This window comes from Perca fluviatilis, chromosome 14, assembly GCF_010015445.1.
Source record: "Perca fluviatilis chromosome 14, GENO_Pfluv_1.0, whole genome shotgun sequence".
Taxonomy (NCBI): domain Eukaryota; kingdom Metazoa; phylum Chordata; class Actinopteri; order Perciformes; family Percidae; genus Perca; species Perca fluviatilis.
The window spans coordinates 24,534,233-24,561,630 of NC_053125.1; the positions used below are offsets into that span (position 1 = coordinate 24,534,233).

At 41.1% G+C, this 27,398-nt stretch overlaps 2 protein-coding genes and 1 long non-coding RNA gene across 6 annotated transcripts in view; 1 reads left to right on the forward strand and 2 right to left on the reverse strand.

The window, feature by feature from the left end:
• Window positions 1-27,398, reverse strand: part of LOC120573135 — a 563,511-nt gene that overhangs the window by 165,555 nt on the left and 370,558 nt on the right. The window lies entirely within an intron of this gene.
• The window catches only part of LOC120573092 (myosin heavy chain, fast skeletal muscle-like), a 697,218-nt gene that overhangs the window by 131,816 nt on the left and 538,004 nt on the right, over window positions 1-27,398 (forward strand). The window lies entirely within an intron of this gene.
• col4a5 (collagen, type IV, alpha 5 (Alport syndrome)) overlaps window positions 17,980-27,398 on the reverse strand; it is an 89,873-nt gene continuing 80,454 nt past the window's right edge. For all 4 annotated transcript variants that reach the window (XM_039822544.1, XM_039822542.1, XM_039822543.1 and 1 more), the window contains 6 exons: window positions 26,766-26,864; window positions 25,435-25,647; window positions 24,340-24,517; window positions 23,511-23,625; window positions 21,432-21,604; window positions 17,980-19,374 (listed from right to left, as the gene is read on the reverse strand). In XM_039822544.1, the coding sequence (XP_039678478.1) occupies window positions 19,293-19,374; window positions 21,432-21,604; window positions 23,511-23,625; window positions 24,340-24,517; window positions 25,435-25,647; window positions 26,766-26,864 (860 nt within the window). In that variant the 3' untranslated portion in view covers window positions 17,980-19,292. The remainder of the gene's footprint in view (window positions 19,375-21,431; window positions 21,605-23,510; window positions 23,626-24,339; window positions 24,518-25,434; window positions 25,648-26,765; window positions 26,865-27,398) is intronic.

The following is a 27,398-nucleotide window of genomic DNA, read 5'->3' on the forward strand; positions in this document are numbered from 1 at the left end:
GTTTCAAAGGGATATTTCGACGTTGTGGGAAATGCATTTTCTTTGACGACAGTTGGATGAGAAGAGCGATTTTATGATTGCCTGTCAAATGTGAAGCGGCTTAGCTTAGCATAAAGTCTGGAAGCGGACGGAAACGGCTAGCCTGCTGTGTCCGAAGTTCAAAAAGTACACCTAGCAGCACCCCGAAGCTCTTTAATTTGTGACCCGTCACCTTTGTTTAACCTTAGGTAAGCTTTAGAGCAGCCGAGAGGTGGATTTGGTTACTTTGGGACAGAGCGAGAGTGGTATCGATTTTCTCATCCAACGGCCAGCAGATTAAGCATCTTTCCCGAAATGTCAAACTATTCCTTTTTAAAAAAAAACACACACACACATAAGGAAGTAGTTTGTAGGGGTTTAGGAAACTCTGCTGCTGTGGTCGGTGGATGGAAAAAGCTCTTTTATCGCCCTGCTGCTCGGTCGGCTCGTGTTCTCAAACCAAAGCAGGTTTTCAAGTCAGTTTTACCTCATACGGTCCGTAGCACAGTTCAAGTTACACACACACACACACACACACACCTGTATGCCATGAAGACCCATGTCACGGCATCTCCCATGTCTGCTCTCATAACACATAGTCGTCATGCAGCCGTATTTAGGCGGAATCCTGTGGCCCCCGTTTTAGCGCTCTGTCAGCGGCTCTTGATGACGCACACACACACACACACACATATACATATACATACACACACATGGTGAAGTGTTTGTCACTGTCTGTGTGACGTAAAGGGGTTTCCAGTCACCTGAGCTCCAGCCCCAGGTGCAGCGCGCTGCTCATACTCGCCCCCGCTACGAACACACACAGACGCACGCACGCAAATATCACAGTCTTAGCTGGAACTTGCTGCTTCCTCTCTCTCACACACACACAGACACACACAGACATTTAGCATTTCTACTCTCCCACGACGCGACTGATTTCACAGAAAACACACAGACTGACAGCCAACGTAGCCCACAGAATTGCAATATATTTTGTTCAGTATTCACTCATCTAATGTTTCTGATTTCCCTCTCTTTCTTTATCTCCACACACTTTTTGTTGTTGTTTTTTGACATGTTTGGACAAGCTGAAGGCCTGTCACTTTGCTTTTTTGTGTCTGTGGGGGGGGCGCATCGTTGTCGTCCTTTTTAGGGCCCCGCGCAGTAGGGATGCTGAGGTGTCTTTAAATAATCCTTAATGCCTGGTTTACAGCGGTTGGACAGCGATGTCAAAGTGAAGGTCGGTCAGCTGTGGTTAGGAGCTTACTGTACTTGATGCCCTCTGGACTGCACAGACGCAGCAAACTTCGCACATCTGGTACTACTGTGTCAATTGTACGGAAGAAGATTAGGGCCACTGGTGAAAAATGTATTCGAGTTCTGACTTAATTCTCAGAATTCTGACTTTAAAGTCAGAATTCTGAGAATAAAGTCAGAATTCTGAACTAAAATACATTTTTCACCTTTGGCCCTAATCCTCTTCCGTACAATTAATACATAACCGTCGTAAACCTTTTGGAAGTTTCTGCTAGAGGACTGCGCGGTGCACACACGCTAGCCTTCTGTATGAAAAATCAGGTTTAACAAACCAGAAAAAAACTTCTTTCCAAACTCTGAAGCTGCAGAAATCCAAAGTGTGTGTTTTTATATTACATGACCTCAAGATTCATTACTTGCAAAAAAAACAACAACAAAAAACTTACAAGCATACAAGATTTGAATGATGCTTTTATCTTGTGTGCACAAGATTTAAAAATATAACTTTTTCTGGACTTCAAGTGCTGCATACATTTCACTCTGTTGTTGAAAGTGATTTTTCTATCGTTCCAACTTCAATTCTGTGTTGTCTGTTTTATAGATTGTTAAAACAAACAGTTTTAGGGTTAAATTCCACCACTTTTAGGGCGACTCTTGATGCGTCATTTGATTCATGTCGTACGCTTAAAAAGTCGTAGCGTGTAAATCACACCGAGAGTTCTACAAGATCATTTTAAGAAGCGTGAATCACCATTTCCAAGAGCCTAATGGGACGTTTTCAATATTTAATTTACATTTACATTAATATAAAACGGGGAAAACCAGCAAATTCTCACTGAAAAGGCGATTTTTCAACTTATTGGCTAGAAATACCAGATATGTGGAGTTTAATGCGTCGAGGCAATTCAGTGTGTGTGTGTGTGTGTGCGTGTGTGTGCGTGTGTGTGTGTGTGTGTTGTCAGGGAATTTCATCAATATCAAGACTGAATTTCACACAAACTTTCCATATCGTAGTCCAACACAAAATCCCACTCATGAGGTGTTCCACTTGAAGCAAATTTCCAAATATCCCCACCCCTTCCCTCCACCCCATCTTCCCTTTTTTTTTTTCTTTTCTTGTTTTCAAATTCCAGTGACTGAGCCCAAAAAGTTTAAGAAAAGACATTAAAAAAAAAATGCTTATAAAAAAATTTTTTTTCTTCCTGTCTGCGTGGCTCAAAACGTGGAGGTTAAAGCTGACATTGGTACAGAAAACAGGAGAGCTTTTGAGCAGGAGAAAACTTCCTTTTACCCCCGTATGGCCCTCTGGAGGGTCGGGATGATCCCGGCCCCAGCAGATCCCTGTTTTAAATGGTCTGACTTTAAAGTGAAACCCCCACACAACCTCATCCCTTTTCAGTGCGAACAAAGAATAGAAGAGTATTTAGGCTGCGGTGGCCCCGAGACAAACATTTTAGTTTCTTATGTTTTTGGAAGAAAGGTTTTGTGTACTTACTATGCTACAGCAACGTGTTGCTTTTTTTTCTTCCTTTTTTTAAACGCTATGGCAAAAGGAAAAAAACCGTGGTAGAGCTAGATTTTGGTAGAATCCTCCCTTTAATTTATTTGAAGCATTATTCAAAAATGGATGGATGTCGTTCATGCCTTCCTGTTGAATTTTTACCCCCCCCCTCCCACCATCCCCCTGTTTAATCCTTTGTCATGACTGAAATAATTTACACAGAATCTGTTTATATTTTGGTAACAACTCAAACCTCAAAACTGTCCTCAATGTTAGCGATTCTGATGTTAAAAATCAGCTGTTGATTTCTTTTTTTCTTGTTCAGGGTGGAGAAATGAGAAAGAGACATTAAATATATATAATCTTTGCAGAGAAGACTTAGGGTACTGCATCATTATGCAAACTTGTGTCCTTTTTCCTCTGATCTTTTGGTTTATTTTGTATTCTAGTTTACCAAGGAAAAAAATCACTTTTTTGTGTGTGTTGGTTTGGTTGTATCGGGGCAACCGTGTTTAACTGAAAACAAAGCGATACAAAAAGGTGGTATTTTTTTTTTTTTTTTTAAGAGTACATAGGCATTTTGCAGTTATTTGTATAAAGAAATGGGTTACAACCTCTGCCTAATGTTTATTTTTTGTAACTATATTACAGTTTATTTGCTGCTGTGTAGTACAGTCGACAGTTGGAAAAATGCTGCGATGATGTTCATTGCCCTGCTATCGGGCGGGGGATCCCTATCGCTTCTCCAGAATCCTTTTTTTCTGAAACTACGGAGGATTATGGGAGGAGGAAAGGGGGGTGGGTGGGGTGAAAGAGTAGAAAAAGCTAATCCCACCGTGCTAGCTGTGTTCTTAGTTTCCGAGTTGAATGCTGTTGTTTATTAGCTTTACAGGGAAGAGAGAGTTCAAAATAATAATACTGTGGAGGTGTGTATCCTTCGTATGTGCATATTATTTTTCTGCGACGTACGTCCTGTATACGAGAAAAAGGAAAAAACAAGTCCGAGAAGAACGCTGGTGGAAATGGAAGTCCTCGTGTAAATAAGGAAAACTCAAGTTGTCGCTTTTTTTTCCATGTTTATGATCGGCGCCTCGGCAGGTGCCCAACCCCCCTCCCCCTTTTTTTTGTTTCTATTTTACTTCCTTCTCTCTTTCTTTCCCTCGTTTTTTTCTCGTGGAGGGAAAGGGGAGGGCACTCGGAGGCGATTTGAGCATCGGCATAGTGTTTATATTTATCAAAACTTTTTTGCTTTCGATAGAGCTATTGCAATAAAAATGTGTTCATGTAACCGCTGTGGTCCCAGCTGCCTTATTTTCTTTTTTCTTTTTAAATGTATGATGTAATGTTTATGGAGATTATTACACACAGCCAGTGGTTAGTCAAGTACAACTTAAGAGGTACATATACTTTACCTGGGTACTCCCATTTTCTTCAACTTTCTACCTGTACTTGACTACATCTCAGATGTCAATATTGTACTTTTTACTCCACTACGTTGGTCCGACACTTTTAGGTCCTTCCCCTTCCTGTCCAGTGAGAACCTCGTATCTCCAGATGCGTCCATGTTGAATATTTTGTGATAAACTGAAGGATGAAGTGTCTACTTCTTAAGCATTATAGAGTCAGCGTTTTCCTTAGGTTTGAGAAAGAGTTAGGTGCACGTATTTGGTGTGGGGTTTAGGTGTCCTCCATCAAGAAAATGTTAAAAAAACGTTTTATTTGAGAAAAAAAAAAAGAGAAAAAAGAATAATAACAAATGAAGAAAAAACTCAAAAGCTTGAAGGCAAAACTTGCTAAAGAAGTCCACTGGCAACGTGATGTCATGACTTCCCGTAAACATACACGCCCACTTTCTAACGTGTCATCTGTACGCATTTTGAGCTGTACGCGTGTGTGTCCACGCCGTATACGGCGGACGGGTTGCAGACTGAAAATGCAGAATAAGTGACGTATGTATGACACGCCAATTCGTATGCAATTTTGGCGTGTTATCAAGACGCATACTCTCTTGTCGGACGGTTGGGTTTAGGAAAAGAAGAACCGGCGTTGGGTTTAGGAAGCGGGACCCTATCCCCGGTCTCCTGGATGAAAGTCCTGTGTTTTACACATCCTCCCCCCCGACCAACCTCCCTACGCGGATTTTCGGGCTTTCGTACTACTCGCTACGGCGTAAATTGACACACAATCGCAAGGTAATGTAAGTCAAAGGAGGCCAAACGGCGTTGATAAACACGCTAAAAAGCGATGATGCGTCTTAATAACGCGCTAATAATGGCATACGAATTGGCGTGTCATACATACGCCGCTTCATGAGATCAGTCTGCCACCGGGGACCAACTACAATCATTCGATCAGAGATAAGTTATTTACTTACATTCGGTTTAGGTGGTGCCTGAAACGCCTTGAGTGCTAAAACCTAAAAAAGTATTTTTAAAAAGCGTCGTCACAAAGCTGAAAACGTAGAGATGCGCGGTTCTCACAGGACAGCGACGCTACAAACATATGTTGATCTTATAGACCGTGATGCATTGCTGTAGATTTTACTGCCCAACAATACATAAAAAAGGAGTTAAAAGGACCAAAACCTAAAACATCTAGCAGGAAAATGCAACATACACATGAATGGAGCAGGAATATGAATCCAGAAACATCAGATAGGAGAGGGAAACGTACTGACAGGGAGCATTTTACTTCGTACTTTGACTTTTAAGTACATTTTGCTGATGCATACCTTGGTAAGGTTTTGAATGCAGGACTTTAACTTGTAGTGGAGGATTATCACAATGATCGGAGTACTTCTTCCACCACAGCACACAACTCGGTTACAAAATACAAGACTTCCAATGGACAGATTTGATGTCATTGAAGACAAATAAGCTGCTGTAAATATAACTCTGTGTGTGTGTATGTGCGTGTGCGTAGAATTCTCCCTGTGCTCCCGATTAGCCAATCCGGGCCTGGGTGTCGACGAGAAAAACAAGCACTTTACTTCCTCATTCCTGAGACTCTTTCGGCAGGTTAGCGGTTCTCGGACGATGACACACACAGTGTTTATCCAGCTCAGGTGACCGGCTCCGCATCTCAAAGTCCAACTGTCAAAACAATACCAAAGTTCAGTTTGGTCAGGATTCAGCTGAGACGAGGGTTTTCATCCACAACTTTGTTTTTTTCTGGTTTTCTACTTACTTAGTTACTTACATACACTACCGGTCAAAAGTTTGGGGTCACTTAGAAATTTCCATTCTACTCCATTATAGACAGAATACCAGCTGAGATCAGTTGCATTGTTTTTTTTTAACCAGGGCAGCAGTTTTCAGATTACATTATGTGCTTACATAATTGCAAAAGGCTTCTCCAATGTTTTCTCAGTTAGCCTTTTAAAAATGATATCAGATTAGTAAACAGAATGGAGCATTGGATGAATGGTTGCTGATAATGAACAATGTACAGTAGATATTGCATTAAAGATCAACATTCAAGAACCCTTTTGCAATTATGGAAGCACATCATGTAGTCTGAAAACTGCTGCCCTGGTTAAAAAAAACAAAACAATGCAACTGATCTCAGCTGGTATTCTGTCTGGAATGGAGTGGAAATTTCTAAGTGACCCCCAAACTTTTGACCGGTAGTGTAAGTCAACATATAAACTGCACTACACTACAGCTTTTTTCTGAGAACTCAATCACACTCAGTTTTTTTTTTGGTTAAAAAATCACAAAAGGAATTTTAATTTATTGCGTTTTTGTATCAGGTTACAAAACAGACAAAGTGATTGTGATTTCTGCCTCCCAACAACACGTACTTTAAAAATGTTCTACTTAATTGCATGAGGGAAAAAAGTACATTTCAGGCACAAAATTGGCTCTTTGTCAGTTACAAAGGAATCGGACAAAGAAAAGGACAAATTCAATAACAACTTTAATAACGATGGTAAAAAAAAAAAAAAGAAGAAAGTCAGATTACAGAGGGGATAAACTATTTTGACTGGCGGATAGTTTAACAAGCAGGTAAAACAGCAACCTGCCAAGGAGTCAAATTGGGCTTCAAACAGTGTACATTTTAAAACAGCCTGGTCTCACAGAACTGTTAACAGGTCATTACGTGGTGGTGGCACAGAATGTGTGAAAATTCCGTGTGGCCACCACGAAAAACAATGCCAATGTAAAGTCAATGAGAAGATGATGTAGCATTGAGAGCGACTACGGTAGCGAGTACTACAGTGCCTTGGCGAAGTATTCGGCCCCTTGAACTTTTCGACCTTTTGGCACATTTCAGGCCTCAAACATAAAGATATAAAACTGTAATTTTTTGTGAAGAATCAACAACAAGTGGGACACAATCATGAAGTGGAACGAAATTTATTGGATATTTCAAACCTTTTAAACAAATAAAAACTGAAATATTGGGTGCGAAAATTATTCAGCCCCCTTAAGTTAATACTTTGTGCGCCACCTTTTGCTGCGATTACAGCTGTAAGTGGCTTGGGGTATGTCTCTATCAGTTTTGCACATCGAGAGACTGACATTTTTGCCCATTCCTCCTTGCAAAACAGCTCGAGCTCAGTGAGGTTGGATGGAGAGCGTTGGTAACAGCAGTTTTCAGTTCTTTCCACAGATTCTCGATTGGATTCAGGTCTGGACTTTGACTTGGCCATTCTAACACCTGGATATGTTTATTTGTGAACCATTCCATTGTAGATTTTGCTTTAGGTTTTGGATCATTGTCTTGTTGGAAGACAAATCTCCGTCCCAGTCTCAGGTCTTTTGCAGACTCAATCAGGTTTTCTTCCAGAATGGTCCTGTATTTGGCTCCATCCATCTTCCCATCAATTTTAACCATCTTCCCTGTCCCTGCTGAAGAAAAGCAGGCCCAAACCATGATGCTGCCACCACCATGTTTGACAGTGGGGATGGTGTGTTCAGGGTGATGAGCTGTGTTGCTTTTACGCCAAACATAACGTTTTGCATTGTTGCCAAAAAGTTCGATTTTGGTTTCATCTGACCACAGCACCTTCTTCCACATGTTTGGTGTGTCTCCCAGGTGGCTTTTGGCAAACTTTAAACGACACTTTTTATGGATATCTTTAAGAAATGGCTTTCTTCTTGCCACTCTTCCATAAAGGCCAGATTTGTGAAGTATACGACTGATTGTTGTCCTATGGACAGAGTCTCCCACCTCAGCTGTAGATCTCTGCAGTTCATCCAGAGTGATCATGGGCCTCTTGGCTGCATCTCTGATCAGTCTTCTCATTGTATGAGCTGAAAGTTTAGAGGGACGGCCGGGTCTCGTAGATTTGTAGTGGTCTGATACTCCTTCCATTTCAATATTATCGCTTGCACAGTGCTCCTTGGGATGTTTAAAGCTTGGGAAATTCTTTTTGTAAATCCGGAAATACAACTTCCACAACATATCTCGGACCTGCCTGGTGTGTTCCTTGTTCTTCATGATTCTCTCTGCGCTTTACACGGACCTCTGAGACTATCACAGAGCAGGTGCATTTATACGGAGACTTGATTACACACAGCTGGATTCTATTTATCATCATTAGTCATTTAGGTCAACATTGGATCATTCAGAGATCCTCACTGAACTTCTGGAGAGAGTTTGCTGCACTGAAAGTAAAGGGGCTGAATAATTTTACGCCCCCCTTTTTCAGTTTTTATTTGTTAAAAAAGTTTGAAAATAGCCAATGGTTTGTTGTCATTCTTAAAAAATTACAGTTTTATATCTTTATGTTTGAGGCCTGAAATGTGGCAAAAGGTCAAACGTTCAAAGGGCCGAATACTTTCGCAAGGCACTGTATGTAAGGCCGAAATTCCGCGTAAGGAGGGTGGATGGGTCAAACACAGGACTTTCACCCAGGAGACGGGGGATCGTGTCCCGCATGTCACGTTTCCTAAAGTCGCTTTGTTCTTTTCCGTCCCGTTCTTCGCGCGTCAAGGAACCGTAAGCCCACCCACGCGACCTTTTCCCTAACTTAAGGGGCCGTGTTTATGTAACGGAATTCTTCCATGGGCCCATCACGGATTTTTTTGCGATTCCGTGAAACTGCAACACATTTTGAGTTAAGGGGCCGTGTTCATTTCACGGAATTCTGTGAGATCAGGTTGTTTTAAAAAGGCAACGGTGTTGGGAGTCCTCGGAAGACCAAAACCACAATTCAGATACAAAGTCTTGTATAGAAAGTTTACATTGGTCCACAGGCGGGATTATCTCTACGTTTCTAGGGTCCCATGTTCCCAATGCTCACAGGGTCCTACATAAGAGTTTTTGAAATGATGGTTTGAAAGAGGAGTGGAGGAGACTATGGTTAACCGCTCCTCAGATCTCTGCAGGGTAAATCCAGACAGCTAGCTAGACTATCGGTCCAATCTGAGGTTTCTGTTGCACGAATAAAACGACTTTTGAACGTACACAAGTTCCTTCCGTGGCTCCGTCAGGCACTTAGTGCCACCCAAGACGATTTTATTGGTTTAAAGAAATGCCAATAAACAAGAGCACGTTGTTCTCCTCCGCAGCGCTGTAGAGGAAGGTCTGGCAAAAGGAAGACTACGTTAAATTGAACCTGGTACAATTACGTTAGCATTTCAGAGCTACGTCCTCTCAAAGTGGTTCTGTTGCTCTTCTTTCTTTTTTGAGTTCTAGTATTGTGTTGGGTTTGGAGCTTGCGTGTCTCTTGATATAAACTTACATGATAAGAAATTGGTAAGGGCTACCTTCGAAGTTATAATCGCAGAGGAACGAAGGAAAGTGGGCATTTAAAATGCAGTGGGAATGCAAAGAATCTCTTCCGCCACTGTGGAGATATCAATGTCAAAAGTCAAGAAAATAAATCAGGAAAACTGCCCACAAATTTGAGGGCGTAGGTTTCAAGGAATAAGCAAAAAAAAAAAAAAAAACAGTTTCAGAGAGACTTTCTGGGTCTTTTTCTGGTATTTAAAGGAAATGCTGCCAAAACCAGGGTTAATTACACTTACGCAAACTAACAACTTTAATGTGAAATTGTGCTGGGAATTCCCCCTTCAACAAGCTCTCTGTAAACTAAATAAAGGGCTGTGGTTCAGCTTCAGGATTCAAGATACTGGCCGAAAAACTTATCGGCAATCAGGTCAAAAAATGATTGCCGCTGACTGACATTTTGGGTTTTTTGGCCTCATTGCTGAACAGACAGGAAGGTCAAATGTTGGTCAAACTCAAGGGTCTTGCCAAAGTTGTTAGTTTGAAATGCCACCTCTGATCTGTCTGCACAGATTATCAGATATGTTATTTTAGTAAAACATGTATGTCTTTAAACCTTGATGTATTACTCTCTTTATACAACTGCCCTCCGATTGCACCGAGATAGAAATTTAGACACTTTTTCTGACGACATCTGGGCTTCTAAACACGTCAGCATAAGTAGTTTCAAGACATTAATGTCAGCTGTAGGCTACTTTTTGTGGAGAACTAAACGAAACGCTGGTACATTTATGTTGGTCTTGCACAACTTTAGAGCAGAATGTCACATTTTATTGCTGATCATTTACCCTCAATTTACATTAGGCCTACTTTGGGAAAATGTATTGTTTGGATTTACTCAAAATGATAGAAATTTATGTTCACAGTATTATTCAATAAATGTACTCATTTTATCCAAATGGCTGCCACATACAAACATCGTAACCATATCAAACCGTAAACAAAACAGCTGTTAGATCATATGACCTCATAAGCGTTACAAAATATTTATTCTAATCTTTTTGCTTTCGTTTTGGTAATATGTATATATATATATATATATATATATATATATATATATATATATATATTATAACCCCTTAATCTCCCTGGCTTGTTTGTGTGTGATTGTAGACTCAAGATGTACAGAAGATGTCCTGAGATTGTATTGTATGTCCATGTCTGTCAATAAAGAATGATAATAATAATAATAACAAAAGAGTGGTTTCAAGATACACTCATACATTTACATTTTAGGTATTTATGTGGCCCTCAGAGTAAACCTAAAAGCTACAGGGCGGAGATAAAAAGCATGCCCTAGTAGCTGTTTGTCATGTGTCGTATGCTACCTGCCCAGCACCAAACAGTAAATCTGCTAGCTAGCTAGTAGCCAACTGTAACTACAGTTAGCTACATACTAGCTAGCTGGTGAAGATAATGGAGCATTTAGCAGCTATAAAAGTCAAATGTGTTTTTTTTCTCAGGAATAAGAGCTAAAAGGAATGTGAATATTAAACTTACATTCATCAGAAGGGCAGAAACACGGCACAGAATGGATGCTAATTTTGCTCCCTGTCTGCTGGATGTGTAAAATTAGCAGCTAACACCATATCATCCAACCCATCATCAGGTGTTTTCCCTTATTGTACTTGATTAGACCTCTCCTTTGGGTTGGCTTTATTTGACATCTCATCGGCTGTCTTAAAGGGCCGGCCACACCACATTTGTATCTTTGACCAATACAATAATTAAGGGATTTTTGTAGTCCAACCCGGAAAAATTAGCATTTTCCAATTTCTATTGGATTATTGCACGCTGAATATATCGTGGGCTCTGTGACACACAAAAGTTTATGATATTTACCATTTTGTTTAGCAAGATAATCTTCACAAACGAACACCACTTTTATGATTTTTGATAGCTAAATGTAATTGCCAGAAGCAAAAAGCTATAGGCTATAAACGAACTGCACCGTGGTCGTATGACTTCAACGTCACGACCACTAAACTTCCAACTTGTAATTTGATTTTGCATATTCGGCATGATGCTTAAAATCGAGCTGTGGTCTCAATTAGCCACTTGTTTGCAACCGCCTTTTTTAGGACACGTGCAAACTTCAAAATTCCCGGGGATATTTACTGACACATTTTATTTGAGTTGTAGAACAAAACATTAAAACCAACTAATTTTTAACTAATTTGCGGGTTTTAGGACTCATTACTGCAGACCTCGAGGCTATAGCAGCAGGTTGTGGTGACAGTGCTAATCCTAGAATACAAAAGGGAGGAAGCTAGTTCATTAGCTGTGTTTCACCATTCACTTATATTGAACCTGCTCAGCTGAAGTATAAACTGCTCTAGAAAAAAGGCAGACAAGTTACACGTATATGAGATAGGAGTCGATGCTACAAACACAATGTGTTATTGTCCCGTTAGCAACCAAGCTATCTTAGTAGTTTGCTAACTGACAGAAAAACTTGCTAGCTCAGATAGCTCACATATTTCTTTCATTTTCTAGTCTAGTGTAGTGTTTGTATTGTTGTATTGTATCTGTCATGGAAATATACCATTTCCCAAACAAAATATTATTCTTACTAGTGCAGCATTCAGTTTAGTTGTCCAAATGCTAAAATGATTAAATGACAGGAAGGCTATATGGGCATTAAAGGCTGGAACGAATAGTATCTCCTGGGCAAGCAATAGCATTTTGTGACCCCACATATTTCTTCTATCTGTGACCCTCCTAGGCCTCCGTAGCCTATGGGGTAGCCTAAACTTATTTAAAAAAAAAACATACTGAAGATATGACCTCAGTGTCTTCATTGGTAGCTGTGGATCAGCTTAGGTCCCCCAATATGGCCACCAGAGGGTGAGTTACATCACCTAATTATACAAGCCTGATTCATATCATTCAGTGAGTGCAGGAAAAGGTTTAAGAGTTGATGGAGTAGGTTTGGCTGGTGCCAAATGGGACGCTCTCGGACGCTGCCTTTAATCCATATGAAGTCATGGATGTTTTTTTACCCAATGAACCCATCTGCAGCCTAGGGGAGACCGCCTACCGCTGCCCTGCTGACTACCAGGGCCTCCACAGCAAGGCTCGGCGGTGAGGTATGATGATGACCTTATTTGTGTGTGAGTGTGTGTGTGTGTGTGTGGAAGATGAGGGCCAGGCCAGTGGACCAAGCAGGGGGCATTTCAACACCAGCATGTAACCCGCTAGGATTTCATCATTGATGGATGAACCAGTGGGCCCACTAGGGATGAAGAATGGTGCTAGGGTTTCAAAACAACACTGAGTGTGTGTTGCCGTGCGTGCGTGTGTGAGTGCATATGTGTTTATGTGCATGATGTGCATGATGCCAAGGCTTGGTGTCCAATGTGCGGATCTGCTGTTCTCGGCTTTTCGACTATTAGCGCGGCTGTGACCATCTTCGTCAGTAAGTGAATCCTTCCCGTAAACACACACACAAACACACTCACAGGTGGTTTCCCCTAATGAGCAAGGATGCGTCAGAGTTTGGAAGATGAGGGCCAGGTCAGTGGACCAAGCAGGGGGCATTTCAATACCACCATGTGATCCGCTAGGGTTTTATTACTGATGGATGAACCAGTGGGCCCAATTGGGATGCTAGAGTTTCAAAACAACACAGAGTGTGTGCCATTAGCGTCTTCATCAGTGAGTGAATCCTTCCGCATACGCACACAAACACACTCGCAGATGGTTTTCCTAATGAGCGAGAATGCGTCAGTTTCACATGAGCCCTCGTTTCCATTTCGCCGAGCGGGAGGCCTGACCTCGTTGACGCTCAGCAACAGAAGAAAGAATCCATCGAGAGGGGTAGCACCTCCTTCTCACATCCTAGAAAGTTTCCTATTTAGGTAGCAAGTGAGAGGGCTTTCGAGGTATCTGCCAGAGCAGATGCTATGTCTTATAATTGGATATGTACTGGAAGCGAAATTGCCTTCCACTACAAAATGATGACATTAAACTAACACTTACCGTGTAGAGAGGTGAAGTCCGGTCCCACTTTTAGGTCGGATTCTAATCAACTCACATTCAGTTGTCAGTGTAGGAGCCACATATTGTATGTTGTTTATGGTCTCATTTATATTATTTACTGATTTATACTATTATTTTGTAGGTGGTGGGCGTTTTCTTCGCGGTTTGAGCAGAAGTGATAACATATTGGTTTTTTTTGGGCTTTGACAGAGAGGGGGTGAGCCTGGGAGCGAACACTTTCTGTTGACCACCGCACTAACGCACTTCTTTCGACTCACAAAGTAACTTTACATTTGGTAACTCCAGAGCTAGTTGTATTTTACGTGTGGAGGAATAAATCACTGCAATAAAATCCAGAGCGCGTCAAAGTGTGTTTATGCATCTCTTAAGTGTTTACAGTCCCTCGCGGCAGCACTTTGTTGGACTGCTTACAGCCGTAACGGTCAGCATCTACTGTATTGGACAGTCAAATTAGGACAAATTGTCATTTTACCCAAAATAAGACATGAATATCAAGTTATGTGCAGAAGAAGAATGAAAAATGACATATGTGAGCATTTTGTTCTATTCATGCTGAATCCATCATATTATGTATTGGATAATTTCAACTTTTTCGTGTTGTGTGGGTAACCTGGGTATGGGGTCAGACCAGTTTTCTCTGCTGGTTAAGTGTGTAGCCTCGGACTCTGTGCTGTAATACTTCCATCTGCTGGTTATTGGCTGTATTAGAAGATGCTTTTTTTCAAATAATATGGGAGTTGGCAGATCAATCCTTAACACTTGAAGTGAATATCAAATTTCTACCCATAACGCCACCTATTTCCCTGACAAGTTTGCAATTAATTGACATAAATTATACCTTGGACTTTAAGGCCCCTATCGAGGTCTAGGGCCCTGGCGAAAGTTTCCCACTACTTTACTGATTATTTACTATATTTATCATAGATATTATTGACGTTACCTTGTACGATTTTTCACGTTAGAAATAAAATTCATTGATTGAGATACATTATATTGTTGGGATTGATGTATAGCTTATATGTAACTGTTTTTTCTAAATATTGTAGATAAATGGCAAATTAAATGGGGCGTTTTTCACTATTTTATGGAGAAAACAATTAATTGAAATAAAATGTCAAATGCATCAATAATGAAAATAACCATTAGTTACACAGCAATACAACTTTATATGCTTTCCAGCTGCTGGCTGTAGCAATATACGTATTTATATGAGATTGCTATTGATCTTCTCATCAATCCTTAAACCACGCAGTGAATAAGTATATTTCTCAAAACTGTCTCTGTTATTTTAGCATGAGCATTTAAATATAAAATACACAAAATAAATTGATGCTAAAAGAAATGACGGATGTCAGTTAAGGCAAACCGTTAGCAAATTAGTTTGAATGTTAACTGCCAAGTGAAAATTACAAGCTAGTATCATTACCATAACCAAGAATACCATACAATACTAAAAATGGTGTAACTTGTGTAACGTTACTGAAAATATCCACATTTATTAGGACTAACTCTCAATTTCTTTGGCTTAACCTACACGTGCTACCTGAATACCCGGCTAACTACTGTAGCTAGGCTGGGCTGTGAGCAGATTACTTAGCGTCACAGTTAAGAGCAATGTTTGCAGCAGATAGCTAGTGTGCTTGCTGGTTAATTCAGAGTTACCGTAGTCTCGCATTGTCAGACCTATTTTCCACAGCACTGTGGCACCAGAGAAAGTCACACAACTCTGCGAAGATAAACAAACAAAAAAAAGACTTCTCTATCTAGCCAACAGATGCCAGGGAATACTGCTAACATGGCTCTAATGCAAGCTAACCTAGCTAGTTAGCCAGCTAGGTATGTGTAGGCTTGTTCAGCTAAATAAATTGAAAGGTAGCAGGTGGAAGAAGTACTCAGATATTTTACTTAGGTAAAAATAACATCGCACAGTTTAAAAATAATCTGTTTCAAGTAAAAGTCCAGCATTTAAAATCTTGCTCAAGTAGAAAAGTATTAGTCATCAAAACATTTCCTAAAGTACTAAAAGTACAAGTACTCACGCAAAATGGCCCATTTCAGATCATATATATTAAATAACTGGATTATAATTATTGATGCATTCATGTTTATCGTTTAGTATGTGTTTATAAACAGCACATTTACAAATTTACTCCACCATTGTTGTTGCTATATTTGGCAATAGCTGTATGCTACAGTACATTGGCTTTCCAGGAGAAATACAGCAGAAGTAGCGAAGTACAAATACTTCGCTACTGTACTTAAGTAGAATTGTCACGTATCTGTACTTTACTTCGGTATTTATGTGTCCATAAACTTTTACTTTTACTCCACTACATTTCCCCTAAGCATCTTAGTTACTCGTTACTACAAAATAAAATCAGAAGAAATTTGTAACACTGGAAAAAAGCAGGTTTGGTGAAACATTGCTCCTAAATTGCCAAGATACTGCACCCTCCATTCCAGTTGGTGACCTAATCATAGACAGTATATAAACTGGACCAACAGATCCTGTGTCTCTGGACGGAGACCAGTGAAGGATATTAGAAGCACTTTTCCGGTGATGGCTTAGCATTACTGCGCAGCCTCCAACTGAGAGAGAAGATGTAAATGTGATGTGAGCAACCTGTCTGAAAGTTGTAAGTCTTCTTGTAGCTGTGCCAAGAGAAATCTCAATCATTCCCAATCTTACAGAGACAGAGAGTGTAGGTATATATAAGGAGATAACATAGGCACAGGCTAATTATTGCTAACTAAAATGCTAGTTAACATTAGTTATTAAACTTAAACAGCTCATGTGAGTTGAAACTGCCTGCAAGCTTCTCCTGTACTGTACAGTAATTCCTCTACTGTGCGACAGTAAGTCGCGTGGTTATGACACAATCGTTAGCCTATTTTTATAAAAGCGTCTGCTACGGAGCCATAACGTGAGGTACAAGGTAATGGAGCCTTTTATACATTGTCGTGTTTCTTGAGAAATAAACAACGGACAAATAAAGTCTTTAAACGCTTCAGATGTAAAGTTATTTGCTGTCAAAGTGACGCCAAAATGAATGGGAGTCAATGGAATGCTAACAGCGGGTGAGCGTTTGGTAGCATCAAAATGGCGCCATAGGAGGGTCGAGTTCTTGGACCTAATGCCTGTTGGTTGCCAAGCGGCAAGAAAATAACCATAGGCCAAAACTAAAGAAGAAGAAGAGGAGGAGGAAGCATAATGACCGATAGCGTCATGGGAGCACCTGGTGCAGGCTCTGCCACCATGGTAACAGACGATGACCACTCCGACGACAGTGGTGATGAAGATAACGTTACACACCTTTGGCCATAAAGTTTTTATTTTTTACCTTCACTTCTAATACTTAAGTACATTTAATATCAGAAAATTACTTTTGATACTTGAGTACAGTAAATGTCGGATACTTTAAGACTTTTACTCAAGTAATAGTGTTAAAGGAGACTTTAACTTCTACCAAAGTCTTCTTCTGGTAAGATACTTGTACTTTTACTCAAATATTGCTTTCAAGTACTTTATACGAGACGGCGTGTAGCGATGTCTTGTTGTTTTTCTTGTCTTTTGTTGTCAAAAATGTCTTGGGATTTCTGCCGCAACCTAATTTCCTCCACGGAGACAATAAACAATACACAAACACAAAACTATTTTATGTTCCACCAAAGATCCTTCTCACATGGTGTCATTTTAAATAATTGTTTTAGACCAAAAGAGGTCCTATAATCCAATAACGTTGGGTTTTCCTTCTTTCCTCTCCCGTTAATCATCTCATGACCCCTCAGCTGTATCTCGTGACTCTCGGGAGGGGCCTGAACCCAAGGTTAGGCTGCAGCACTTCTACACAATATCTATACTCAAAATAACTTTGGAATAAAATCCTCAACATGTTCACCAGATAGGACATTTTTTTTTTTTTTTTTAGAAGACAGCACTTTGGACATAGTATTTATTTCAGTCTTAAAAGTTTATAACAACTTCTGGATAACATAACATGAAAAACAAAAAAAACAAAAAAAAAAGAAATAAAACACAAATACACATTTTTAATCGCACCCCAGGTTGACATCATTAGAATTCATAAAAGCTGTTTTGAAAAAATAAAAAATAACATTAAAATCACAGGAAAAAAATTTTCTCCCCCCGCCCCCCTAAAAACAGCTCTTGTAGATGTTCAGTACCATTCAGTACATCAGGAGTCTGGACCCCTGATGGGAGAGAATTAAAATGTACGGACACTTAAACCTGCGTTTCAGCAGTGTCAAGTGTGAACATCTGAACTGGGTTTAGATGTAAATTCAAGTCAGCAAAAGTGGATTTGAAGGTTTTTGGTAAAAAAAAAAAACAGGCCCCAAAACCTCAGGCCCTTTTTTTTTTTTTTTTTTTTTTTTTTTTTTTACAAGCAAAGCCCAGCACCTGGAAATGTTTAAAAAAAAAAAAAAACAATATCAAGATCTTCTAATCAAGGAGCCAATATTTAATTTAAATCCTTTTTGCACAAATATCTGCAACATTCCCCCAATCATTAGACTACCTAAAAAGCACATCCCCTTTATTTCAGTTCAACGTTTATTAATCCTACAAATTGAATACGAAAAGGTTTAAGCGACTGGCTTCGTTAATATTATACAAGACTGTCATGTTTTAGGGAAAATGGCTCTGTCTGTGCTCGGTACTTAGCTTTACGTTTCGGTGAAATGCCTGACCTTTGTTTGTGTTTGAAAACAGTGAACAATTCCCCCCCCCCCCACACACAGCCGAATAAAGTTTATATACCTTTTTAACCTCTTTTTTCAAATATATATTTTTTATATATAAAATACTGTTTCATTCATAAAAGCCTTACTTTGTACAATATCTGAGTTGATGTGTGTAAGTGAGCAATGAAGTGAATAATGAGTGTGTGTGTGTGTATGTGTGTATATTTGTGTGTGAACGCGTGAGCTAAAAAGAATCTGGAAAATTGTCTTATAACAAATAGCTGGTACCGATTCATGACCTAATACACTAAAAACAAAAAAATAAAAGGTGTTTTACACAATATACACATTTTATTACTTACAAAAAAAAAAGTGAAGAGAAAGAAGGTGTAGGCTGAGGGTTAGAAGGCGGGCTACAGCAGCGTTAGTACCACCAAATGTAACGTTAAACGACAGACAGAGAGAAAGAGCGTGTGAATGAAGAGCTAGTAATACAAAAGGCAGTCTCACTAAGGAAAGCTCATCGTCAGTGCATCTCTCGTCTTGGATGTTCCGAAGTCAAAGTGCCGATTTGGTATCCACTCATCATAAAAGGCCATAAAAAAAAAAAAAAAAGAAATGGTAAAATATGACATTTTTTCTTGCACCAACGTCAAAATGTGATTTAAAAAAAAAAAAAAAAAAGGAAAAAAAAGAAACTGATCATTTTGGGAAAGAAGGGGAAAAAATGCACTTTTGCTTTTTTCACACATCCATCATGGCACCATTTAGTGGATATTTTTCTGCTTTCGTTTTGAGGTACTTCTTAAGAGAAACAAAGAATAAATGTAAAATGTGTTTACGCTGTGTCATACAGTAGCACCATTGTTTAAGTCGTAAGGTTCTTTTTGTTTTTTTCCCCCCGAAGACAATGCACAATTGGAATTCCACCTTGTTGTCACTTTGACGGCCTATCCGCCCCCCCCCCCATCCCCCGTCCCCCTACTTGTTCCTCGTCATCCAATCATCTCTTGATATTGATCGTGCGTCCCCTGAAATGGTGACGTAGCTCTCGTTGCCGTGTGCCGTGTTACGTCCTCTTCATGCAGACCACGCAACGGCTGACGCGCGTTCGCAGGTTACCCGCCTTGAGAGTCTCCGACTGGGGCTTCCTGTAAGGACCAAGACAGGGAGATGGATATATGGGTTTATTATAGATAGATAGATAGATAGATAGATAGATAGATAGATATAATAAAGAATAGATAGATATTTATTACATACATGTTGACATGTCATAGTAGGAAAAGCACACAGGTGTATTCAAAACCATTACTGATGGCTGCATTCCACTTAGGAGAGGCCCTGGTACTGTTCATGCTGACTCACTGCTTACTGGGACACTTGATGGAATTGAGCCATCGTTAAGGTTATCAATTCCAGCTGTGCTTTTCCTACCATGACAAGACAAAATGTCTGCGGTTAACAAGGTCCATTAGTGCTCAGTGTACAATGACAATCTGTTAAGCAGCTTTTCAGCAGTGGGCATAAACAAATGGATAAACAGAACAAAGACAAAAAAGGCAACTAGAACCAATATGAACTCAAGCAAAATATATACAAGTTATCTTAAATAGTTAAAGTGTTTAAAAAGTGACCTTAGAAACAGTGGTAATGTCAGTGAGCAGCATAAGAACAGATTTGTTTGTGCAAAACAGCGCTTTAAATTCTTTCAGTCTTATTTTGAGATCTATCGAATCATGAGAAACCATCAGGCCCCTGTCAAATTACAAATAGTTTGGTTTCAAAACCAGAGTTCAACCTAAATCTCTCGTTATTTTCTCTTGTCTTAATGTCACATCTTTTTTTAAATGCATCTCTTCTGTTGTTCTCCTGACTAGTCTATATCCACGACCTTCCACTTCCGGGATTGCTCTGGCGCCGCCGGTAATTCTGCCGGATATCCTTCTTTTTGGCCGGTTGTCCGTCCCATTCCTCTTTCTTTGTGTTGGCGTTCTAACCTCCGGTGGATTTGTGAGGACTATGGTTAACTGCTCCTCAGATCTCTGCAGGGTAAATCCAGACAGCTAGCTAGACTATCCGTCCAATCCGGGCACCCGGAAGCTCAGTTGGTAGAGCGGGCGCCCCATATATAGAGGTTTGCTCCTCGACGCAGTGGGCCCGGGTTTGACTCCGACCAGCGGCCCTTTGCTGCATGTCACCCCGCCCCCTTTTCAGCTGTCCTCTCGAATAAAGGCCTAAAAATGCCCAAATAATAATCTTTAAAAAAAAAGAAAATACTATCTGTCCAATCTGAGTTTTCTGTTGCACGACTAAAACAACTTTGAATGTACACATTTTCCTCCAAGACAAGTTCCTTCCCGACAATTAGCACAACGCATTTGGATGCATTTCTTTCACATCTACTGCAGTCATATTGACTGTGTCCACTCGGAAGGAATGCGTTCATATGGCTAGGCACTTGTAACGACATCTCGAACATGTTAAGGGGCTAAAAGCCCGTTTAAAACCTTCCCACGTTTCAGCCGCCTGGCTGCGAACTGTAGCAGGAGCGTTACTCGGTGTAGGCAACACCGATTTTTTACGCTTTTCTCGCTACTGACGGCACTATGTGACCAAAAACAACAGAGCTACGCGTTGAAACCAGAATTCTCCTTTAAAGGAATACGCCACCGTTTGTTGAAATAGGGCTTATCACGGTCTCCCCTGGCTGTAGATAGGTGGGCCAAAGCATTTATTTTGTCTCAGCGCAAGTAATTAGGTTGTCTTTTGCTTTTGTTGGCTCACTTTTACTCACAGCATGCTAACCGGCAACATAGGATTCCATTCACTACGCTAAGCTAACTAGCGCCGGCGCCGCCGGTGTTGCAACGGACTAAAACGATGCATGCACAAAAAATGCGTTGGCCCACCTATCTACAGCTAGAGGAGACCGTGATAAGCCCTATTTCAACCAACGGTGGCGTATCCCTTTAAAGAGTGCCAATAAATGCGGACTAGCCAGACCCTCCTCCGCGGCGCTGTGGAGGAAGGTCTGCCAATGGGAGCCTACCTCCTGACTAACCCCACATGATCATGAGTAATCAGTTTTGGGCTTCTTGCCAAAGAGCACCTTGCCGCGAACTTGTACTGAAACAACGACCACAGCTCTTATCACGGAGCCGTCCTGCTGCCCCCTGCTGCCTGCCCCCCCCCCTTGTGTCCGTACCTGAACATCTCCGACTGTTCGACGGTGGCCAGCCAGAAGCTGTAGGAGTTCCCGTAGTAGTTGCACGTCCCTCGGCCGTGGCACTCTATGAAGGGGGCGCTGCGGAACTCCTCCAGGCAGGAGCCGGGGGAGGCCAGGGCCTGACCGGAGCCCTCTGCGCCCGCACTGGTGTGCTGCGGAGGAGAGGAAAGACTGGTTACACACTGCGCTGCATAGACGAGGGTAAAAGCTGGGTTAAGCATGTGACGTTGTGATATTTAGCGCCCGTAGCGCTGGGCAATGTATCGATATTAGGCTACATGCCCTCTTAGATTTTGGATATCGTAATATCGCGATATGACACAAGAGTTGTCCGTTTCTGGTTTTAAAGGCTGCATTACAGTAAAGTGATGTCATGTTCTGAACTTAGACTGTAGCGGTTTTATTATTTGCCTTTACCAACTTAGTCATTGTATCCACATTATTGGTGATTATTTCTCTCTCATTGTGCAAATATTTTGTGAAAGCACCAATAGTCAACTAGGGGCTGTGCATATCCTCCGCTGGAATTTAAAAACTCAGCGCGAGTAAAGATGGCAGCAGCGTTTGGTGAGCAAAAAAAGGCAAAACCAACTCAGTTGTCTGGGAAAGGCTAACGTTAGCTAACCCTGCGGTCCCTCTGCTGTAGTCTACGTTGTATTCCCCTGACACGCTGTATTCACTTACTGTTTAAAACTTTTTCCAGCTTAGTGGGGGTGCATAGGCATACTGCTGAAAAACAACATGAAAAAACATAGTAATGTTCCCTCAGCATTTAGTTTTGTTGTTAAACTGTATGTAAATGAGCAGGGACGTTAAATCACGTAACGTTACTCTAAGGTACCGTCTATGTGCTGGATTTTTCCTAAGGTTAGCTAGCAAATAAGCCCACTGACAGCGACATTGTTGATATTTTAATGTTTCGGAGTGACAGGAGTAGTGGTCATAGTGAGTGAACATGTGATGTGAGATGCACATTGTGTTAGGTCTGTGGAACTGTTCATTAGCTGTGTAACGTTGTGTGTGATATCTGTAAAGCTGAACCGACTCACAGTAGTAAAACAGATTTTATTCTGATCCAAAGACTCTTTCTGTGAGATAAAAGGACACTAACAGATTATACCCTGGACACTATCCATTATATCCAAATGTTAATGAGTAATCGTGTCAAATAATCGTGATTTCAATATTGACCAAAATAATCGTGATTATTATTTTTTCCATAATCGAGCAGCCCTAATTGGGCATCATTTAAATGCCACAGCCTACCTGAGCGTTGTTTCTGACCATGTCCATCCTTTTATGACCACCATGTACCCATCCTCTGATGGCTACTTCCAGCAGGATAATGCACCATGTCACAATGCTCGAATAATTTCAAATTGGTTTCTTGAACATGACAATGAGTTTACTGTACTAAAATGGCCCCCACAGTCACCAGATTTCAACCCAATAGAACATGTTTGGGATGTGGTGGAACGGGAGCTTGGTGCCCTGGATGTGCATCCCACAAATCTCCATCAACTGCAAGATGCTATCCTATCAATATGGGCCAACATTTCTAAAGAATGCTTCCAGCACCTTGTTGAATCAATGACACAAAGAATTAAGGCAGTTCTGAAGGTCGAACGGGGGTCAAACACGGTATTAGTAGGGTGTTCCTAATAATCCTTTAGGTGAGTGTATGTGTAATGTGTAGAGCTGCAAAGATTGATCGATTATTCAATTAGTTGTCAACTATCAAATTAGTGAGTGAAAAAACAAAGTTATTTTTGCCAACTATTTTGATCATCGATTATTCGGTTTGAGTAATTTTAAAAAATGGGAAACTTCTCTGGTTCCAGCTTGTTCAATTGTGAATGTTTTCTAGTTTCTTCTCGCCTCTGTGACAGTAAACGGAATATCTTGGAGTTGTGGACAAAGCATGACATTTGAGGGCGTCATCGTGGTCTTTTTGGGAAACACTGAAAACACATTTTCCACCCTTTTCTGACATTTTATAGACCAAACGACTAAGCCATTCATCCAGAAAAGAATGGGCCGATGAATCGACCGTCCTACCATCATGAAGGAGTACCCTATCCACAGAGCTTCCCAATTTGAAGGGCAAGTGGGGATCTGGATGGTCTGACTGTGGACCGCGATCACCATGGCTGGGGCTTCGCACACTGCACACCTGGACACAAAAATCTCAAATCAAACACCTCGCATGCTTGCATTCGTAGTGCCTTCCTATAACTGTGAATACAATAATTTATGTTTATATTAAAACATTTTCGGTTTTGAAATACATTTTCTATTGATCAATACATTGTTATATTATTGTATCATTGTCATGTTGACTGTATAAGAAACAAATCGTCAAAAACGTTGCAAAAAGGGGACAAAAATGTCAAAAGACGACAAAAACGTGGCAGAAAGCGCTGCAACGGTGGAAAAAACGTTGAAAAAAGGCGGAAAAAAACCCGAAACTGCTGTAATTTTACTGCATAAGCTTAAAAAAATGGACCGAATGCTTCTTTTTGTTATTGCCAATTTTTCCGGACCTTTGACCTGGAATAAGAATCAGATGCGGACCTTTGTGATGTGTTTAAGAACCCTTGCATTAAAACAAGTCGGAATTCACGGTGGGGTTAGCTCTAGCCAGGTTAGCCATTGTTAGCAATGCCAGTCGATAACAACGCATTACGCTGTTTTTGGGCCTACAAACAGCGTAGAAGTTTGACAGGACTGTGTGTACGACTGATTTAGTGAGACACAAAAATAAGACAGAAGTGCTAGTAAACTGTGTGTTACTACAGCTACTGTGAGGTTGTCCGACTTCAGGGGCTGACTTCCGAGTACAAATGGAGCGCACCATCCAGCGTCTCTGTCTCCGTCTCGGCCCTACCTGCTGATGAAGGGCTTGATGCCCTCTCCAGTGATGGGGGCCATGGACATGGGCATGGGCTCGGGCGTGGACAGCCAGTAGGAGTAGTCGTTGCGGGAGGCGAAGTTGCAGACGTTGTTGATGTTGCAGAACATGAAGGGCATGGTGCTGAACCTGCGCAGACAGCTGCCGGCCGAGCCTGGAACAGAGCGACGAAGAGGTCAAATAGACGATGTGCTTTCGATGAAATCAATATAAATTGGGACGGCTTATGCCACGATCGCAGTTGCCGTCTTTTTTTTGTAAGAAAAAGTTGACTGGGGCGGTTTTGTAGTAAAAAAAACAACTGGCGTGTTGGTTCCAAAAAGCAGCAGAGGGCATCTTAAGTTGCTATAACAACAGTTAACCGCTACAGTATTCAAGAGCGCTATGTGGAGCGGTGCTAACGTTAGATAAAACAAAAGCGGTGGGAGGGAGCGATGCTACTGCTAACGTTAGAGATATAGAATATATATATCTGCACCTTTTCATAGGGTCAGCCCTATATTCCCACAGCCCTATGTTCCCACATTTCTAAGATTTTTCTTAAAATTAGGCCCTATGTTCCCACATTTCTAGGACATTTTCAAAATTAGGTCTTGTGTTTCTACATTTCCCTTCAATTTAAGCCCTATCCTCCCACAAGATTTTTTAGGGTTAGGGTTAGGGTTAGAGGTTAGGGGGCTAAAATCTGATACAAATTCATGAAAAAGTAAATGTGGGAACATAGGGCTTAATTTTGAGAAGAAAAAAAATCATAGAAATGTGGGAACATAGGGCTGTGGTAACATGGGGCCTAATTTTCTGTGAAAAAAAAAAATATCTTAGAAATGTGGGAACATAGGCATGGAAACAACTGGTCTCCTTACTCCGCTTGTCAAAAAAGCGCTTTGACATAGGGCGTCTTTTTTCCAGAAAAGTTAAACTTTTTTCAACTTCAAAAAGATGCCCTGAGCTGCAGAAAAATAAAAAGGGTCAGGACTTTTTTTTTTAAAACACGGTTTACTCCATAGGATTATAATGTAGAACAGACGGCAAGTGTGAACACTGCCTCAGTAAAACAAAGACCCTCCGTACCGAGGTCCTGTCCGTGGGCCCTCTCGTTGCCCTGCACGTACAGCAGGGAGTAGCCGTCGTAGATGAGGCTGGTTCCGTCGGGGCAGAAGGGCACATCCTGAGCCTGGCTGTGGCGGGTGATGAGGAAGCCGTGGGCAGCGGAGACGGATCCTGGAAGACCGGGTTGACCCTGTGGACCGTCGGAACCAGGCGGACCAGGGTAGCCACGCTGACCTAAAATCAAGAGAAAGGCATAGGGAGGGAACGACGAATGGGTTAGAAATTCGGGGGTGGCAGTAGCTCAGTCACTAGGGAGCTTGGTTGGGAACCCGAGGGGTTGCTGGTCCAAGTCCCCATACGGACCAAAGTATGGTGGTGGACTGGTAGCTGGAGAGGTGCCAGTTCACCTTCTGGGCCAAATGCTCGGGGCGCCTGTCCATGGGCAGCCCCCTCACTCTGACATCTCTCCATCAGTGCATGTATAGGTACTGAGCATGTGTGTGCATTTCAGGCCTGTGTGTAATGTGTATAATAATAATAATAACAACAACAACAACAGAGTGAAAACATTGTAATTTCCCTTGCGGGATTAATAAATTATTATTATTATTATTAAATCAATTAAAATGTGTAAAGATTACAACCTGTTAAGATAAAAAAAATAAAAAATACGATGTAATTTTTAAACATCCTAGGGCGTAATCAACTTTTGATTTCACTTTGACTCAGACGTCACTACGCCTTCTTAGTTTACTTATTTGAAGAGATTTATTTCTATTTATTCAGTTATTTCGATGTGGGATTTGTTTTAGAAATCAAATTATTATTTTTATTTCATTTTTGTTGTTTAAGACAAAAGAGCTGCACTCTGAGACAGCGTGGACACTGCCGGAGAAGCAACAGTGACGAGACTTTAATGTTGCGTTTTTGTACGCCTCCGTAAGCTTGTGTTGTGTTCAATGTTGTTGTAAAATAGCCTTCTGCCATCTAGTGTTTCTTCTTTTTGTTGTTTAACAGCAAATGACTGGTAATAAAAGTTGTTCTTACAAGTTATTGTAATTACATTTTTTTATTTATATAATTTTTTTTACAATTATTTTATTTAACATGTGGTCTTAACAATAAATCCTGAGAATAATCGAGTAAACTTAAAATGGTTAATTGAATCATGAGTTGAGTGTATCGTTACATCCCTAGAAAGGCATATATTACAAATAGGAAGCTGCAGTAGGCGCTCAGTTAACAGAGAGTGTTTACTTTTTGCAAACTTTGTGATGGTATTGTGCAATTGTGCATTTGGGCATTGTGCAACAGCTTAGTGAATGGTGATGTCTGCTTCCTGTTTTACTCACCAGGCTGACCGGCCGGGCCGTTGTCTCCCTTCCTGCCGGGTGGGCCACTGAAGCCAGGAGGACCTTCGGGACCAGGATCACCGGGGTTGCCGGGCTGACCTGAGAGCAGAAAGAAAGAGAGAGAGAGAGAGAAAGAGAGAGAGAGAGAGAGAGAGAGAGAGAGAGAGAGAGATTGATTACTTTCTGTTAGACAAAGGTTAGACATGATATCAAGAGTTTGATTTAAAGGGGCGCTATGCAGGTTTTTATTTGGCAACGCTGTGTAAAAACTTGCTCGGTCAGTCTGCCGTTTCCTCTTTCTCTATTCCTCCGACAATGCTTTCGGCTTCTTTTTTTGCCGGCTCAGCCATGACGATAGTGTGAAAAACTCCATCGCTACCTTGTTCTTATAGCTAGCCGGTTCCTGTATGTGTGCAGTGCCGTGAAGCAATTCGTTACATCGCGAGACCTGATATCACGCGATACTTCCCGACGCTGGCGGCTCGCCGGCCCAAAGTTGCAAGGGTGGTTTTTCTGCTCATAGGCACTAGGGGGAAGCGAGACGGCCACCATTCAACTCGAAAAAAAGTCCTATAAGCATTCCAATGACTCCGAAGCTGTAAATTAAGCTAAAAAAAACTGCATAGTTCCCCT